Genomic DNA, 18233 nt, shown 5'->3' with positions numbered 1-18233 from the left:
TATTTAAAAAGCATGAAAAACAATTTTTTGTAATACATTTGTCTGCAAAAACTGACCCGAACTTTATGAAGCTATTTATAGTCTTTATTCCATTTAGCGTGGTTACGCATAATGAATTACTGTGCTTGATTATGTGATATTGTCTATAGAATACTTGCTAGGAGTATTCTGTAATAGTACCATATTACAGTCCAAAAATACAGAATTCTGAAATACATTTGAGAAAAAAAGTTTAGAGATTTTGGACCTGAACACCACCTTAGAGAGCAACTTGAGATAATCTTGTAAAGTAATTCCACTTTAATGCACACACTCTAGTAAACTACTTACAACTTTCCAACAGAAAACATGTATCATGGAGATTAAACCATAGAATTCTTTGTAATATTGAAAAAGTGGAAACAACCTAAATCATTAGTAGAAAAATAACTGCAGTTTGATCATATGTTGGAATGACCAAATTTAAGTAACAGATTATTATATAATGTTAAAATATATAATAATAAATTGGGTTAGCTAGAATTTATAATTATCAATATGGATAGATTTCAAAAATAAGAATGAGTGAAAAGTTTACCTAAGAATATCTATAGTTTATTATTTACATATACTTTAAAATGTTCAAAACAATAAAATATATTATTATAAATACAAACATGTATGATAAAGTATAAAAATACACACCAAATTCATGTAGTAGCTGCCTGAGGGGAGTTAAGAAGGGATTTGAACTGAGGAGGAGAATAAAACCTGCACAGAAGGGGTTACATTTATCTCAGCTTCCTCTAAGTAGTTCTCTTTACCCTCAGAGGTCCAGGATGAGGCTACAACTCTTCTAGTGGAATCAGTGCCCCCATATTTCTGAAATAAATCACTTATTCTTAGGTTCTTTGGTGTCTGACTAGTCCTAGGGTGACTCTCTGGGAATTGTTTGAAACTCTACTGCTTTAGTAAACACTAGCCCACTGTTTGAGAATGCTGTATGTAACACACCTGATACTTGAGAACCTTAATATTAGAATTCTATATAATAACTCGATTGTATACCAGTTCCATACAGTAACTCCTGAGTTATACACTATATAAAATGGACACCGATTTTTTTCCCAAAAGACAAATCAAGAGAGAAGGAGAGACTATCAGGATTGGAAGGGGAAAAAAAAAAAGCCAACCAGCTATACATATTTAAAATAATAAAACTGCTCTATGGCTTGATTTTTATTAAATAGGTCTACCCAGAATTTAAATATTTTTTACTTTCTATTTTTCAGTATGAAGTATTATTTATTTACCCTAATATGCTAAAATATAATTTTACAACATAAAATAATTGGTTATATTTACTATAAGTTTTCTTTTTAGTTTAATATGCATTTTCACCAATTAACAGTCAGTTGTCATCTACCAAAATGAAAATGTTATCACCTTAGGAAAACCACATTTTCACAACGGATCATGGCTGCTGCTGAACTTTTTAAAATAAATCTTTTAAAAAGTACCTGCATTGACAAATGGGATTCCATCATATGGGACATACTGGGATTTCCACATCAAGCGTGTAGCTGGCTTGGCTGGGCTTGGAGATTGGCGGGTCCCCCAAACACTCTGTGTTTGCTGCTTGTGAAATGTTAGGACACTTTCTAATTCAGTCTCACTTACACAGTAGCCACGGTATGAATCTCCAATTTTCTGCATGTAGAAATTCACACAAATAACCCTCATTCAGATATACATTTCTTACTTCCATTTTATCGTTCCATTCTTGTTCTTTATTTTTTAGCTCCCAATTTTAACTTCCACCTTGCTAATATATTTTTCGGTATTTTTGTAAGCTATCTTAAATTCTTCCTGAAATAAGGCAAGGTATAAACAAATCATGTAAATAAATTGATATTATCTATCCACTACCTTGTGAGTATCCCTCAACTAGAAGAAAAGCTTTTTCTATACCCAGAGAAATTTTTTAACTGTGATCTCTTAAACTGAAATGCACTTAGACCTAGAATTGATTTCATGTATGTTTCTCCCTTATAGGGAATAAAAGCAGAGATGTGGAATAATCTTTTTCCTCCTAATTAGACTAAACATTTCACCTGGCAAGAATACATTTAACAAAAGGAAGGTATCAACATACTGTTGTAGGTATACTTTGAGCCATAATAAAAAGAGATATTGATTCCAAACAATACATTATCTACAATTTCCCCTAAAAATAATGAAAATGCCTATGCTTATGAATTTTCTTTTAGCCTAGATATTTCCTCATCAAAATATCCCTACAAATAAAAGTAGGAACATAAAGTCTAGCTATAGCATTTTTTTACAAATAAAATAAATACAGGGGCTTCCCTGGTGGCGCAGTGGTTGAGAGTCCGCCTGCCGATGCAGGGGACGCGGGTTTGTGCCCTGGTCCGGGAAGATCCCACATGCCGCAGAGCGACTGGGCCTGTGAGCCATGGTCACTGAGCCTGCGCGTCCGGGGCCTGTGCTCCGCAACGGGAGAGGCCACAACAGTGAGAGGCCCGCGTACCACAAAAAAGAAAAAAAATGAATACAGCATATAATGTTGTTAATGAAAGGAAAAATTCAGAATTAGTACAATGCAGTCAGGTCATATCAGGAGATAAAAGTTTAATGCAGTATTGAAATTTGTCCAACTAATAGATTTTGGTCAAATCTAAAAAATGCCTATAAGAAAAACACCTTTAAATGGAAATTCAAAACGTAAAAAGGACTACCTAAACAATATTTTCAAGCAAAATGCAGAAAATATTTCTTCAGCCACTAACCAAAAATGTTTTTCACTATTGATATAGCTTGGAGAAAAAGAATCCTTCAATCTTTGAGATAATTCAGGCTGTTGTACAGTTTTAACTAATTTCTTACAAGATATATGATGTTAGATAAGTTACATAATGTACCATGGTGTAAAATGAAGTAATTTGGCCACATAATTGCTAATGCTTTAATGTCCATAGCATTTCATGAAGTTTATAATAATGATTTTAAAAACCCTCATCAAACGACAAGAATAGTACCTTTAGGAAACGACTGAAAAACTATGACTAACAAAAAGTGTGAAGGGAAAAAAAAATCTTAATGTCTATACATACATACGTACATAACACTCAGAAAAGCAACAGTGATAATGTCCTAACAAATGTAATACATCATTAGACTTCATGATTAGAAATTTTCTCAAAATATTAAAACTCAAGTAGTGTTTTTCCTTGCCATATTTTAAGATTTGTTTAAAACAACGAAGCATTTTAATAATTAAATACTCATTACCATGTATGGTTTATATGTAGAAGCACATGGTCGTCTTCCTCAAAAAGTGTATAGTCTAAAAGGTATATAATAGTGAACAACCCAAGCTAGCAAAGAATTAAGAATGGTAATGGTAATAATTATCAAAGAATTTTAAGAGATAAATAGGGACTTCCCCAGTGGTGCAGTGGATAAGACTCTGCTCTCCCAATGCAGGGGGCCCCAGGTTCGATCCTTGGTTGGGGAATTAGATCCCACGTGCATGCCGCAACTAAGAGTTCGCATATCACAACTAAGGGGCCCGTGAGCTGCAACTAAGGAGCCTGCCTGCCGCAACTATGAGCCAGCACAACCAAATAAATACACAAATAAAATTTTAAGAGATAAATAGGTAAAAGATAAAGTAATCATTAGACTATTACAGAAAAGACATATAGGACTTGCATTGGGATTTGAAGAATAGTAGTTAGAAAGGTAAGTAGAAGAAAAAATAACATATTAGGAAATGGAAATAAACACAAGTGAAGGAGGAGATAAAGGAAGATTCTGAAGTATGTGTACCAAGTAGGAAGACTTGGCTAACATGAATGAAAGATGAATTGGAGAAAAGCAGGAAATAAAAAAGGATAAGATAAGGTGATACCTGATTATAGAAAGCTAGTAACAAGTGGCTAAATGATGTGGAAAAATAACACTGAGCTTATTGGGCAGTGAGAAAAGACAATGAAAGTAATATTAAAAGATAAGTAGTTTCAGAAAACCACACAGTAAGGACTAGAAATGGAAGAGTCAAAGAGATTAATGGGAAGGCTGTTACCATAATTGAGTTCAAGATAACAAAGGTCTGTGGGAAAATCTCCCTTTAAACCACTTTAAAGAAAAAAACTAAAAGAGTCAGGTGACTATCTGAATATGGGAAAGGAAGAAATTAGTCTAAAACTTTGTATCTAAGGAGACGGTATTTGTTATTACATAGACAAGGAATTTAGGTAGTAGAGCTAGTTGTGGTATGGCAGATAATTTCTCTTTAGATATGGTGAATTTGAGGTGAAATCTAAGTAAAGCTTCAAGTAAGTAGCTAGAGATCTGGGACAAAAGCAAGGGTAGAATTAAAGAACTGGTGATAGAGATTTGGGAATCATTTTTATAAAACTGAGAATTGAAAGTCAACAAAGCTGTTAAGGTCTACAAGGGATAAAATGTAGAGAAGTTAAGACAAGGTCAAATGGTGAACCTTGAAGAATTTCCGCTGAGAATATGAAAAGAAATAAATGCCAAGCAAAGAAAGAGAAGGAATGATTAAAGGATAAAAAGTAGAGAAACATGATAGTGAAGTTTTATGGAAGACAAGGGATAAGAGTTGTAAGAGAAGAAATGAAATGACAGTGAAGTGTGAAGGGATTTATAAGATCTCTGCTTTAACAGAGTTTTCAGGCTCTAAGGAATAAAAGAGTTAGCACAAACATGAACAAAATATTACAGATACAGCTTCTATTAGTTGTACTCAAAAGTGGACATTTTGGGATGAATTGTAGTTATAATCAACTAAGTGAATCTACATAAGGATTATTTTTTAACTCACCTCACAGCTCCTAAGACGACAGGCCCATATAGGTGTGTTAGAAGAAAGTGACTGGAGTGGAGCCAAAAAGGGTTCTTCAAGTATTCTGGGATGGGGGAGGTATATATAAATATATATTACAAGTTACACACACACACACACACACACACACACACACAGCATTCAGTTGCTTTATCCTCTTAGCCAGTCAAAGACAATACTGAGGTCATCAATTAGAAATTATAATAATAATGACAGATTGGTCTGATGGATATAATTAATACTTTTTAAAATCATTACTATTTTATCAATTGCTAAAGCAAAAGTCTAACTTTGTTCTTCCAAATACCTGTAGTTTCAATAAATTCAAGTGTTTTATATATCTTTCTCAGAGCTTATTTTGTATTCTTCTCACATAATTATTTTTCATTTAACAAAAAATGAGCAAATAAACCATCTTCAGGTGACTTATTAACAGTAACAAGATATTACGTCAAGTTCTAAAGTTAAATGTCACAAATATTATGTTACCTTTAAAGTATTTTCATAGAACAATTAAAATACAAGTAATACAAAACCCATGTCTGTATTTCCCTAAATTATTATAAACAGTGTTATTTTTAGGCAAAAATAAAAGCTGAAATAGACATTAACAAAAAACATTTTAAACACTTTACCACAGAGGAATTAAATGCATAAAAATGTGATGAACCATTAAAAATTATAGAACTTAGAATGGATATTTCTTTTTTTAAAAAACTCTATTAGTGCCAGATGTTTACAGATTGCTTCAAAAGATAACAGGCAAATGTCATTGAGGAAAAGTAGCACATTGGCCTTTTATAGATTCTAAAGTAACTCCCTTATTGCCAAGATGTTATTAAAATGATTAAGGATGTATTTGATGATGGTTTATTCTATTTTCTGAATTTCTGATCTTCTCTATAGCCAGCCAGCTTTAAATGTGATAATGTAAAAAGAGATTTCCATAGTGATATCCAAAGATGAGCTCCTCTTTCTCATTGACTCACCTGGTCACTGTCTTTTTGGGCAATGTGAGGGAAGCTTGTGGATGAAGAATGTAACTACTGTTATTGTCTGCTAGAGAATCCACTCTTACAGTTGGTAAGTTTCTGTCACTGGGTTTCTCTTCAGAGACATCTTAACAATAAGAACAAGAACAAAGCAACATCAATATCTTGAATAAGACCATGAGAATGTAATGAACTGCAACTAATACATTTGAAATAGAAAAGATATGCTCTAAAGCTACAGATAATAAAACTTATACTTTATTGAGAATTCCTCTGATAAACTTGTTTACTTTTAAACTGTAATATTGAATACTGAAGTTTTGGAACTTATATTGAATAGCTAGGATATAAAAGTGGTAGAAGTAATTGTTATATTAATATCACAATAGGAAAATGTAAAACTAATTCCTTTTAGTTTCTATACCATGTTTGTAATGTTTCCTGCAAACTATGTTTTTTTTCCTTAAGTTGTAACAACTGTTATCAAAGACAAAGAATCATAACACTAAAGTAAGAATATTTGCCCTAAATCATTATCTATGAAAAAATGACAACAGTGTAGCTATGATGTTAGAAAAGAGATGCAAATAGATGGAAAAGGAAGGGAAGAAAAAGGAAAAGAACTAATAGGGATATTATCAAATAGGTAGAAAAAGAATAAAATAAAAAGAAATAGGGGGACTTCCCTGGTGGTGCAGTGGTTAAGAATTTGCCTGCCAATGCAGGGGACACGGGTTTGAGCCCTGGTCCAGGAAGATCCCACATGCCGCAGAACAACTAAGCCCATGTGCCACAACTACTGAGCCTGCACTCTAGAGCCCGTGAGCCACAAAAACTGAGCCCACATGCCACAACTACTGAAGCCTGCACGCCTAGAGCCCATGCTCTGCACCAAAAGAAGCCATCGCAATGAGAAGCCCGCACACCACAACAAAGAGTAGCCCCCGCTCGCTGCAACTATAGAAAGCCCACGTGCAGCAACAAAGACCCAACGTAGCCAAAAATAAACAATAAATAAATACGGACCTCCCTGGTGGTGCAGAGGTTAAGAATCCACCTGCCAATGCAGGGGACATGGGTTCGAACCCTGGTCCAGAGAGATCCCACATGCTGCAGAGCAACTAAGCCTGTGCACCACAACTACTGAGGCTGTGCTCTAGAGCCCATGAGCCAGAACTACTGAGCCCACAAGCCTAGAGTCCATGTTCTGCAACAAGAGAATCCACTGCAATGAGAAGCCCGTGCACCAAAACGAAGAGCAGCCCTCGCTTGCCACAACTAGAGAAAGCCCATGCACAGTAACGAAGACCCAATGCAGCCAAAAAATAAATAAATAAGATAAATTAAAATAAATAAATAAATTTATTTTTAAAAATGAGGAGCATGATTCTTTCTGAATCTGAAGGAACAAAGAAGAAAAGAGCAAACAGGATGAGAATAGTTTAAAAAAAAGAGAAGTGTCGCATGTCTAACAACAACATTGACAAAAATATAAAATAAAAATTTCTCCAGTAGCTGTTAGCACTATATTCTTGCTATTGTTGCTGTCATTATTATTGTTATTAAAATTAAGAAGAATTTATTTTATGCTCACTGCTCATTTGGGAGGAAGCAAGAGTCAACCAGCTTCACAGAATTCCAAAATGAAATAGACAGCTAACCTAGACAGGAGTTGAAAAACGAACTTGAAATTTATTTGGGCTAAGATACTTTTTCTAATTATTCAGTTCACAATCTTACCCAAAGAGATCAATTTTAGCACTGACTTTCATGAGGTGATTTTCTGAATATACGTTTGTTCTTTAAAACGTTCTTTAATCCCCTATATCCCATGATTACTCACCCTGAGGACTATTCACATCCACAAGCTGCCCCTGAGGTACAATCACTTGTGTCGTTCCTGTCTGGGTAGATGGAATTACACGCAGCACCTGTCCATTTTCTGATGGGCTGGCAACAATCATCTTGGAAGCATTTTAAAAAAATCAAATGCATAAGTCTATAATGATTCAAAAGAATCATTACTTAAAAAATTATTAGACATGCCTACCTCTACAGCAGATACTATCATTTTCTTCGCTTTATAGATGAAAACACTGAGGTACCTAAAAATTTTTTCCCAAAGTCTCACAATTGATAAGTGGTAAAGCTAGGATTCAAAACAGGCAGTTTGATCCTATGTCCTATGATCTTAAACACCTATGGTCTTAATCATTACATGGACGTGAGGCCTAATTACTTAGTAACCTGAACAAGTAAGTCTCTGACTGTACTAAATATATTTACTTTTTTCTACTTACTGTATTATCCACATGTTTGAGCTATTTGTGTGATAATCACTGGTATCATACTTTAAGTCATTTTCATTTAAAAACAGTAACTTAGATGTCTAATTAAACAGGATTTATTTTTGTATCTCCGCATTTTTATATATCCTGTCTGGGTCTATAAGAAATACTACAGAGTGACCCAAAAGTCTGAAAACATAGGGGAACTGTATATTTATTATTTCCTTCGGTTTTTTGTTTGTTTTTTTCAGTTTAACAAATGAACTCCTTGCCTCAAATTTAGAGGAACGTCAACTAAGAAAGCATCTAAAGTTGAAGAAAAACATTTTGAACCTATGATTTAAAAATATAATTTATATATATATATATATATATATATATATATATATATTTTTTTTTTTTTTTTTTTTTTGGTGGTATGCGGGCCTCACTGTTGTGGCCTCTCCCATTGCGGAGCACAGGCTCCAGACGCGCAGGCTCAGCGGCCATGGCTCACGGGCCCAGCCGCTCCGCAGCATGTGGGATCTTCCCAGACCGGGGCACGAACCCATGTCCCCTGCATCGGCAGGCAGATTCTCAACCACTGTACCACCAGGGAAGCCCTATAATTAATATATTATTTAAAATTAAGTTTATCCTACATTTCCAGACTTTCTGGATACCTTATAAACGTTATTACCTAAAAACTACTCTTCTACTAACAGTTTTACTGTTTTACCTGAAATCCCCTGTCCTCAGTTTTCCCTAGGGCAAATAACTGTCCTTAATCATTCCAACCCACTTTCTCAAACTTCCCTTTTGCTATGTAAAACATGAAAACTTTGCTGATGGCCTGATAGAGACGGCATCAATTTTAGAGAGGGTCATTTGAAAAACTTTAAATTTGGGAAAAAAAAAAAACCCTTAAACCTCAATAAAACAGAAAGCTTTACATATAATCATAAACATTTCCCAGAAATTAAGAGTAGAAATTTTTTCCTTCCCTCAGTGTTTGTCAAGTTTCTTGAGATAAAAATATCTTGCCATATCTCTTATACCTCTTATTACTTCAGCATGAAAACCAACTGTAAACTCTGAGAATGATAATTCCTTTTCATTTGTGGAGTTCATACTAAGCAGCAGGACTTTACATGCATTGGGTTGGCCAAAAGGTTCGTTTGGTTTTTTCTGTAAGATGGCTCTAGTAGCACTTAGTTGACTTTAACTTCATTCAAAACAATTTTGTTAGATTTTATGTGACAGCTGTCATATCAGTGTGCATTTAAAAAAAGACTGATCAAAATTGGTGAATTTTTTTATAGATGTTTATTAGCATCATACTTTTTTTGTTTGTTTGCGCCGGGTTCTAGTTGCTGCAGGTGGGCTCCTCAGTTGCGTCCATGGGCTCCTTAGTTGCAGAATGTGAACTCTTAGTTGCTTCATGCATGTACGATCTAGTTCCCTGACCAGGGATGGAACCTGGGCCCCCTGCAATGGGATCTCAGAGTCTTAACTGCTGCACCACCAGGGAAGTCCCAAAATTGGTGAATTTTTGTGTAGCCATTTTAATACTGAAGGTGGAAGAAAAAAACCAACATGTTCGGCATATTATGCGCTTTATTATTTCAAGAAAGGTAAAAATGCAACTGAAACGCAAAAAAAGATTTGTGCAGTGCCATGGAGAAGGCGCTGTGTCTGACTGAACGTGTCAAAAGTGGTTTGCGAAGTTTCGTGCTGGAGATTTCTCGCTGGATGATGCTCCATGGTCAGGTAGACCAGTTGAAGTTGACAGTGATCAAATCGAGACACTGAGAATAATCAACGTTATACCACGCAGGAGATAGCCGACATGCTCATAATATCCAAATCAAGCGCTGAAAATCATTTGCGCCAGCTTGGTTATGTGAATCGCTCCGATGTTTAGGTTCCACATAAGTTAAGCGGAAAAAACCTTCTTGACCGTATTCCCGCATGCAATTCTCTACTTAAACGTAACGAAAACGTTCCATTTTTAAAACAAATTGTGACGGGCGATGAAAAGCGGATACTGTACAATAATGTGGAATGGAAGAGATTGTGGGGCAAGCGAAATGAACCACCACCAACCACCCCAAAGGCCGCTCTTCATATCCAAAGAAGGTGAGGTTGTGTATATGGTGGGATTGGAAGGGAGTCCTCTATTATGAGCTCCTTCTGGAAAACCAAATGATTAATTCCAACAAGTAATGCTCCCAGTTAGACCAACTGAAAGCAGCACCTGACGAAAAGCATCTGGAATTAGTCAACAGAAAATGCATAATCTTCCATCAGGATAATGCAAGGCTGCATGTTTCTTTGATGACCAGGCAAAAACTGTTACAGCTTAGCTGTGAAGTTCTGATTCATCCACCATATTCACCAGACATTGCACCTTCAGATTTCCATTTACTTAGATCGCTACAAAATTCTCTTAATGGAAAAAATTTCAATTCCCTGGAAGACTGTAAAAGGCACCTGCAAGAGTTCTTTGCTCAAAAAGATAAAAAGTTTTGGGAAGATGGAATTATGAAGTTGCCTGAAAAATGGCAGAAAGTAGTAGAACAAAAGGGTGAATACATCATTGTTCAATAAAGTTCTTGGTGAAAATGAAATATGTGTCTTTTATTTTTACTTAAAAACCAAAGGCACTTTTTGGCCAACCCAATATTACGTTATTTAATCTTCATGACATGTATACGAACTATATACATTTTATACATGAGGAAACTGCAACACAGTGGTTACAAAACTCATGCAAGGTAACTCAGAGCTATATAGTCCTGAGCTGAAATTCAAACCCAAGCAGTCTGACTCCTTTTAACCACTACTCTGTACTGTCTCCCAATAACTGATGATGTTACTTAACCTAAAAAAAGACAAAAATAAAACAATACGAAAACCCTAGTGGACTTTAAAAGGCAATAGTAATAATACTGTTGTTAATTCTTTATTCCCTGTAAATGAGATTAAATATGTGTGAAAATTTTTCATTCATTCTTAAAAAATAAGAGTGCTGTGGTTATTTTTAAATCCAAATAAAACACATATAATAAAGTTATAATTTATTCAATCGTATGAAAATTTCATAATTAAGACAGATCTGTGGAATATCCCCTTAATTTTGAAACTGTTTCCCAAGCACAGTGGAAAAGAATCTCCTCCATTTTCTGTTTCCTTAGCTTATTCCACCTGTTACCTAAAAAACTATTTTTAATTCATATAATTTGACAATGGTGATGATGATATTACTTTTTCTATTACCAAAAAAGTAATTATCTTTAATCTTTGCTATGAAAATAAACATAGTTTTGAAGAGTCATCTGCTGCAATACATTTTCTTTGAGCCCGACCATGAAAAACACCAGAAATTATTGGCTAATGAGTAGTTTTATATTTACTGGGCTCTTTGTGTACAATATTTCTAGTAAATGAAAAATATCATCCCTGCTTCACTACAAAACCTCCTCTCATCCACTACAGATTTACCCACTACAGAATCTTTACTAGTTCCGTGAAAAAAATCATACTTCAAAAAAAAAAAAAAAGTCACTTTTTACAAAAAGCTCCACTTGGTGGAGACTTTGATAATGGAAAGACTATGCATATATGGAGGCTGGGGGTATATGGGAACTCTCTGTATTTTCTTCTCATTTTGCTGTGAACCTAAAACTGCTCTTAAAATTAAAGTCTATTAAAATAAACAATAAAAACAAAAAAGCTCCACTAAGTTTCCCAGAATATCACCACCTTCTGATCTGTGGTTCTTTGGAGAAGATAGCTTCTTACACTTCATGTTCCTTACATTTATTTTTCATGCTCATGCCACATGTTTCCTATTTCACAACTTCAAGCAACCCTCTGTATCATCTCCTACCGCAAACAATGTAAAATCACCTTTATAATCACTTCAGATAGAACGTTTAATACAATTACAAAGAGAATGGGAACTCAAACTTTTTTCAGACCCAGACAAATAAGCAACTTTAACATGCTTTTTAGGAAGGGTATCATGTGTAAAATGATAACCCTTCATACATTTAGACTCTTTTATCCTTCCATTAGAACACACAGCCTTTCTAAATGTTCTGATAGAAACTAGAATAAATGTCAAATAAGGGGAAATTAAAGTATTTCATTTTGAACATGAAATATTAAAATGTATTGGTTCACATCTAGATTATCTGTTGCATATTACCCTCTGCTGGTGATGCAGTATGATTACAGAAGCTTACCCTAACTTTTCATTTCAGTCCTGAAGTAAGCCCAGAAACATGTTGAGCCTGAACATACACACAAAAAGTTGTCCAGTTAGCCACCTCTCAACCATTTACTCTCAATGCCAAAATTTAGCTGGATTATAAGGGAGCAAAAGGACATAGATTAACTCTAGAATGCTCTAGACTAGAAACAAAAACAAGAATTTTGGGTTAAATGGTTGCCCACTTAAGTATAATTTATAATTGACGTTATGATTTTAAAAATAATTTTTATTATTGAATTAAAATTTGTTGTAGAAAATTTGGAAAATACAGGCAAACAAAGAAATATATTATTCTTCATATTATTACTGATATAAATATATGAGCAATTTAGAACTTTTTCTCATTAATTTTATTTGAATCAAAACCATCTATCACCACATCTATTCAACTGTGAACTTGGTCATAAATATTTTTGGCTAACAGTTTAAAAGCAGCACTGTCAACTTTATGCATTGTTATTCACATGACACCTACATATCTACTTACAAAGATCAGTAAGGGTATGTCTACATTCCATTATTCCACTGGTACTTCCACTGCTTTCTTTTTCTTCAAGAAAGCATACCAGCATGTGGCACACAAATCAGTAACTGAGATGTTGATAGAGCAAACAACATCGAGTTCAGTCAAATGTATATACAAAAAATAAATGTAAGTTATATGTAAGCTCTGGCACTTTAGCACTAGTGACAGATTATGTTACATTTCCAACTGATCTCAAAGCACCAGTCTGCCTAGACATAGTAGCTAGGACGTACTGGTTTGAAGTACTCTGTAGTCCTGAAAGGAAATCTTTTAAAATCCTTATATAACTTAAAAATGAATGTCATGGAAACAGTATTTTCAAAGCAATGTAAAGCAATAGTGTCAAGAAATTAAGGTCATCTAGTAAGACTAATACATTTTGCTAAATAGCAGAAAACTGGTTATTTTTAAAATGTACTCACCATTTGCGCATTAGAATCGCCCAATGACTGAAGCTCATATTGAATAGGTTGCCCATTTTGGTCCACTAGGTGGAATTGCTCTGCAGAAAGAGTCTGTGTCTGAGTCAGAGGCCCTGGTATATTTTGTGATGTGAGTGAATTATCCACTGCAGTAGTAATGGGTAAAACTCTAGGGGAACCATCTTGTCCAAAAGAAGGCTCACTGGAGTCCATACAGCTTAGATGCTTTTGCAAAGAAAAAAAAAATCACTTGAGTGTTTGTAAATTAAGTCGCAATTTTTAAAAAATAGAATGTTTTTAATAAAAGATGGAAACGTATTCATTTTTCAGTTAATTATTCACTTTACTTTTTGCAAGGGTTATCAATTCACAGACTGATATAAACAGAAGTTCTTAAGTGAACCTGTTGATTTTTATTATATTTTATTTCAAATTGTCCACAGGAATACAATGTAAAATGAAATATTTATAATTCAATATGCAGATTTGTATTTATATATAAACTTTCATGAATACATTAAAGCTCTATATTATAAAATTAAATATGACAGAATTATTAAAAATTAAATGTTAAAATTCTAGAATACATAAAATATAACACTATTCCTTAAACATAAAAAATTGTCCAATTGCATGCCGCTTTCCCTTTAAATGGAAAAAAGTTCCCAGTTGAATTCCTACTTCAAATACCTGAGAATCGGTTTTTGACTCTTTGGAATCATTATGGTTGACTCTTAATGACTCAACAGACTGTTCCATGCTGGTATCATATTCAATTCCATTTTCTTCTATTACTCAATACCTGAAAGAGTTTAAATATCTGATCAACTAAAGCACTTAACATTTTAACAGAATGTTTGTCTTAAATAAATTTGTCATCTCTCCTACTGTCTTACTCTATACAATTTAGGTTAAATCATTTAGACCCTATAAGTTCAATAAAATAAACATTCTAGTTAAATAATTTGCAAAGGCATCAGAATAAATTCAAGACAGAGCAAAAATTAGTGTTATGTAGTTTCCTCACCTTATCCTTAATTGCACTCATGTACTGGTTTATTAAGATTGCTGCTATGTGACAGGTACTGTTGTTACACCCTTTCAAATTCTTCTAAAATTCTCATTTTACAAAGATGTAATCTAAATAAAAGCTTTTAATTTTATGAGGTGTGCCCTATGATAGTATTAGATAATTTTAAAAGAGATCTCTTGGTACAGGAGGACATTATATACACACTCTTACTATAACATACAATTATACCACTTAATATTAGCATGACAAGCTTTGAAAATGAAGAAATATGTATTCTAAAAAGGTTGAGCCACTTAGGCCTAGAACAGTGGCTTTCCACTGGTGGTGATTTTGCCCCCACACATACCCCCAATACCTCCTAATCGCCTGGGGATACTGGGCAATGTCTAGAAACTTTTTTGGTTGTCACAACTGGAAAGAGTGCTACTGGTATCTAATGAGCAGAAGTTAGGGGAACTGCTCAACACCCTGCATCACACAGCACAGTCCCCACATAAAGATGTCAATGGTGCTGAGGTTCAGATACCCTGGCCTAGCATAGTATAGTGACTAATGGACTCAGTATGATCTAAAAAGAATGATGTTTTATGACTCAAAATTGGAGTAAAGTCAAAATGAAACTTCTAAAGAACAACACTGGAAAATTTATAACATAAAATAAACTTCATAGAAGCTTTTTTAAGAATCCAACCCTATAATTTTATTTTTCAAAAGACAGTATAAATTCTTTTAAAAAAATCTTTAAGATTTTATTTTTAAATTAACATGCATTGGGCTTCCCTGGTAGCGCAGTGATTGAGAGTCCGCCTGCCAAAGCAGGGGACACGGGTTCGTGCCCCGGTCTGGGAAGATCCCACATGCCGCGGAGTGGCTGGGCCCGTGAGCCATGGCCGCTGAGCCTGCACGTCCGGAGCCTGTGCTCCACAACGGGAGAGGCCACAACAGTGAGAGGCCCACGTACCGCAAAAAATAAATAAATAAATAAATAAATAAAATTAACATGCATTAATTGAACTCTTTTTTTGATGTATAGCTCTATGAATTTTAACACAGATAACTGTCATCACAATCAGGATACATGATAATTCCATCACTCTAAACCCTAATTTACATTTATACCTGTATTTAAGACTTATTTAGTATATGTATTTGGATACACTGAAAACTTATTTTTCTGTGATAGCATCCAAACATACATTTATAAAATTAACCATTTCAGAAAATCTGCAAGGTTTGCTATTTCATATTTTTAAGATATTATAAATAATTCTTCTCAAATATATATTGTAAAATGCTATAAAATCAGTCTTATTTTTAATACATAACTATAAAATACCTTAAAATTGCTTCTCCTTAAAGATTTTTAAATTATCACTTGTATTCTAACTTAATGTATTACAAAAATTCCAAAAACCTGTAGTTACCTCTAGGACTATAAAAGTAAGAGCAATTTTATTTTATAACTTTCTGTTCTGTTTTGAATTTTTTATACTATACATATAATACTTAATATTAATATTTTATAGAAGGGGTTTAAAAAATAGAAAGGAAGTTTCACTAATGGCAATACAGCAGATTAGACACTGTAGAAGGCTCTCTTGCTAGAAAACAAAAAATAGAAAGTTGATCTAAAACAAAATATTTCGTGGCTGGGAGCTAATATAGAAAGTAACAAAAATCAGAGGCCACTCCCTGTCCTCTCCCACTCTGCCCACCCCCCACTCCCCAAAATAAAAACAAAAGCTGTGATCTAAAACCTAAGTGATGAGCACAAGCAAAGAGGAAAATTTCAAGAGCACTGCTGCTAATAAACACTGTGGCTGGGAAATGGGCTTGGACAAACAGCTGGTAGGGGAGGAGAACTTAAAACTCCCAAGGTAAGACTAGGAACCTGAAAGATCCTGGTAAGCCAATAATGTACCCTGGCTTCTGGTGAGAACAAATGCAGTTATTATTTGGAGGAACACAAACACAGTTAAGACTTTAATTTCCTTTCACATTAAGATCAATCAAATATAAGCTTACAATCAAAGAGTGCCAAAAACACAAAGAAATAAGCCACCATAAGAAGGAGTCAGCACATTTAGACACCCCCTAAAGACTTCAAATATTGGAACCATGTAATACTGAATATAAAATAATTATTTAATATTCAACGAAATAAAAGAATGAGTCACAGGAATAAGCAAGCAACAAGAGACTCTCAAAAGTTTAATTTGAAAGAGAACCAAACAGAACTTTCAGCAATGAAAAATGTAATTGCTGAAATTAAAAAGTCAATGGATAAATTAAGTAGAAAGTTAGATGCAGAAGAAAGAATTACTAAATTAGAAGACAGGCTTTAAAAATTACTCAGAATGCATCATAAGTAAAACAGAATATAAAAAAATACAAAGAACACACTTCAAACTAGGAAAATATAATAAGTATAGCATACCTATAATTGGAGTCTCAGAAGAATAAAAAGAAAAAATGGACGAGAGACAATATGTGACAAGATAATGGCTGACCATTTTTCAAAACTGAAGACATGAATCCACAAATAAAGGAAGCACAAAATGTACCAAGATAAATCAAAAGAAATCCATACCAAATGTAGTCAAAGTACAAAATTCTAAAGAAAAACAGAAAAAATCTAAAATGCAGCCAGAGAGATACGATCACCTACAGAGTATTAACAGTAGATATACATCAGACTATTCAATAGCAACAATGGCAGTAGAAGTCACAACAATAAACAAGTAACTTTCAGTATACAATTGTATATGCTTAAAGCTACTTTTTCACAAAAGAGGGTGAGAGAAAGACATTTTTAAGATTAAAAAACAGAGTTTATAATGAACAGATCTTACACAAAAGCAATTCCTAAAGAATTAGAAAATAAAAATGATACCAGAAGGAAGTCCTGAGATGCTAGAAAAATGGTAAGCAAATAAATTAATAACTCTATGAAAAACCTAAATAAACACTGTCTGTATAAATAATAATAACACTATTACAATTTTGTGTATCTGTGTTTTAATGATAGAAATAAAATACTGGAGAACTAAATAATTAACTCAAGGGGGTGATGACAGATAAACACAATATAACAAAACTTATAGGATGCAGGGAAAGCAGCTCGTTCTTCACAATTTCAAAACTCACTACAAAGCTAAGGTATACAAAAGAATGTGGTACTGACATAAGGATAGACATGTAGATCAACAGAATAGAATTGAGAGTCCAGAAATAAACTCATACATCTCTGACCAAATCATTTTCAACAAGGGTGCCAAAAGCATTTGATGGGGAATGAAGTCTCTTCAACAAATGGTGCAGGGACAATTGAATAGCCACGTACAAAACAATTAAAATGCACCCCTACCTCATAATATACAGTTGACCCTTGAACAACACAGAAGTTAATGGCACCAACTCTCTGCACAGTAGAAAATTCACGTACAACTTTACAGTTGGCCCTCCATATCTGCAGTTCTGCATCTGTGAACCAACTGTGGATTGTACAGTACTATACTATGTTTTTACTGAAAAAAGTCCAAGTATAAACGGACCCACACAGCTCAAACCCATGTTGTTTAAGGGTCAACTGTATACCAAAAATGAACAAAAAGGGATCAGAGACCTAATAAGAGCTAAAACCATACAATTTTTAGAGGAAAACATAAGAGTAAATCTTCATGACCTTGGATTTAGATATGACACCAGAAGGATAAATGTCAAAAGAAAAAAATAGATAAATTGGACATTAGCAAGATAAAAGCTTTTTTGCACAAAGGATACTGTGACATGAGTGAAAAGACAAGCCACAGATGGGAGAAAATATTTGCAAATCAAATAT

At 34.0% G+C, this 18233-nt stretch overlaps 1 protein-coding gene across 6 annotated transcripts in view; it reads right to left on the bottom strand.

Moving 5' to 3' along the window:
• CARF (calcium responsive transcription factor) overlaps positions 1-18233 on the bottom strand; it is a 53270-nt gene that overhangs the window by 22165 nt on the left and 12872 nt on the right. For 4 of the 6 annotated variants that reach the window (XR_010839178.1, XR_010839179.1, XR_010839177.1 and 1 more), the window contains exons 3-8: positions 14050-14161; positions 13360-13584; positions 7709-7829; positions 5863-5992; positions 4853-4937; positions 1500-1689 (exon numbers count right to left, since the gene is read on the bottom strand). Coding sequence is in view for 1 of the 6 variants with exons in the window: in XM_067026600.1 (XP_066882701.1) it covers positions 1500-1689; positions 4853-4937; positions 5863-5992; positions 7709-7829; positions 13360-13584; positions 14050-14118 (820 nt within the window). In the remaining 5 variants the exon portion in view is untranslated. Of the gene's footprint in view, positions 1-1499; positions 1690-4852; positions 4938-5862; positions 5993-7459; positions 7528-7708; positions 7830-13359; positions 13585-14049; positions 14162-18233 lie in introns of those variants that run through there. The other 2 variants (XR_009333944.2, XR_009333946.2) reach the window with 2 other exon arrangements.

Source organism: Kogia breviceps, chromosome 2 (assembly GCF_026419965.1).
Source record: "Kogia breviceps isolate mKogBre1 chromosome 2, mKogBre1 haplotype 1, whole genome shotgun sequence".
Taxonomy (NCBI): Eukaryota; Metazoa; Chordata; class Mammalia; order Artiodactyla; family Physeteridae; genus Kogia; species Kogia breviceps.
The sequence above is the reverse complement of the archived record's forward strand: the minus strand, read 5'-3'. Positions and strand labels throughout refer to the sequence as shown.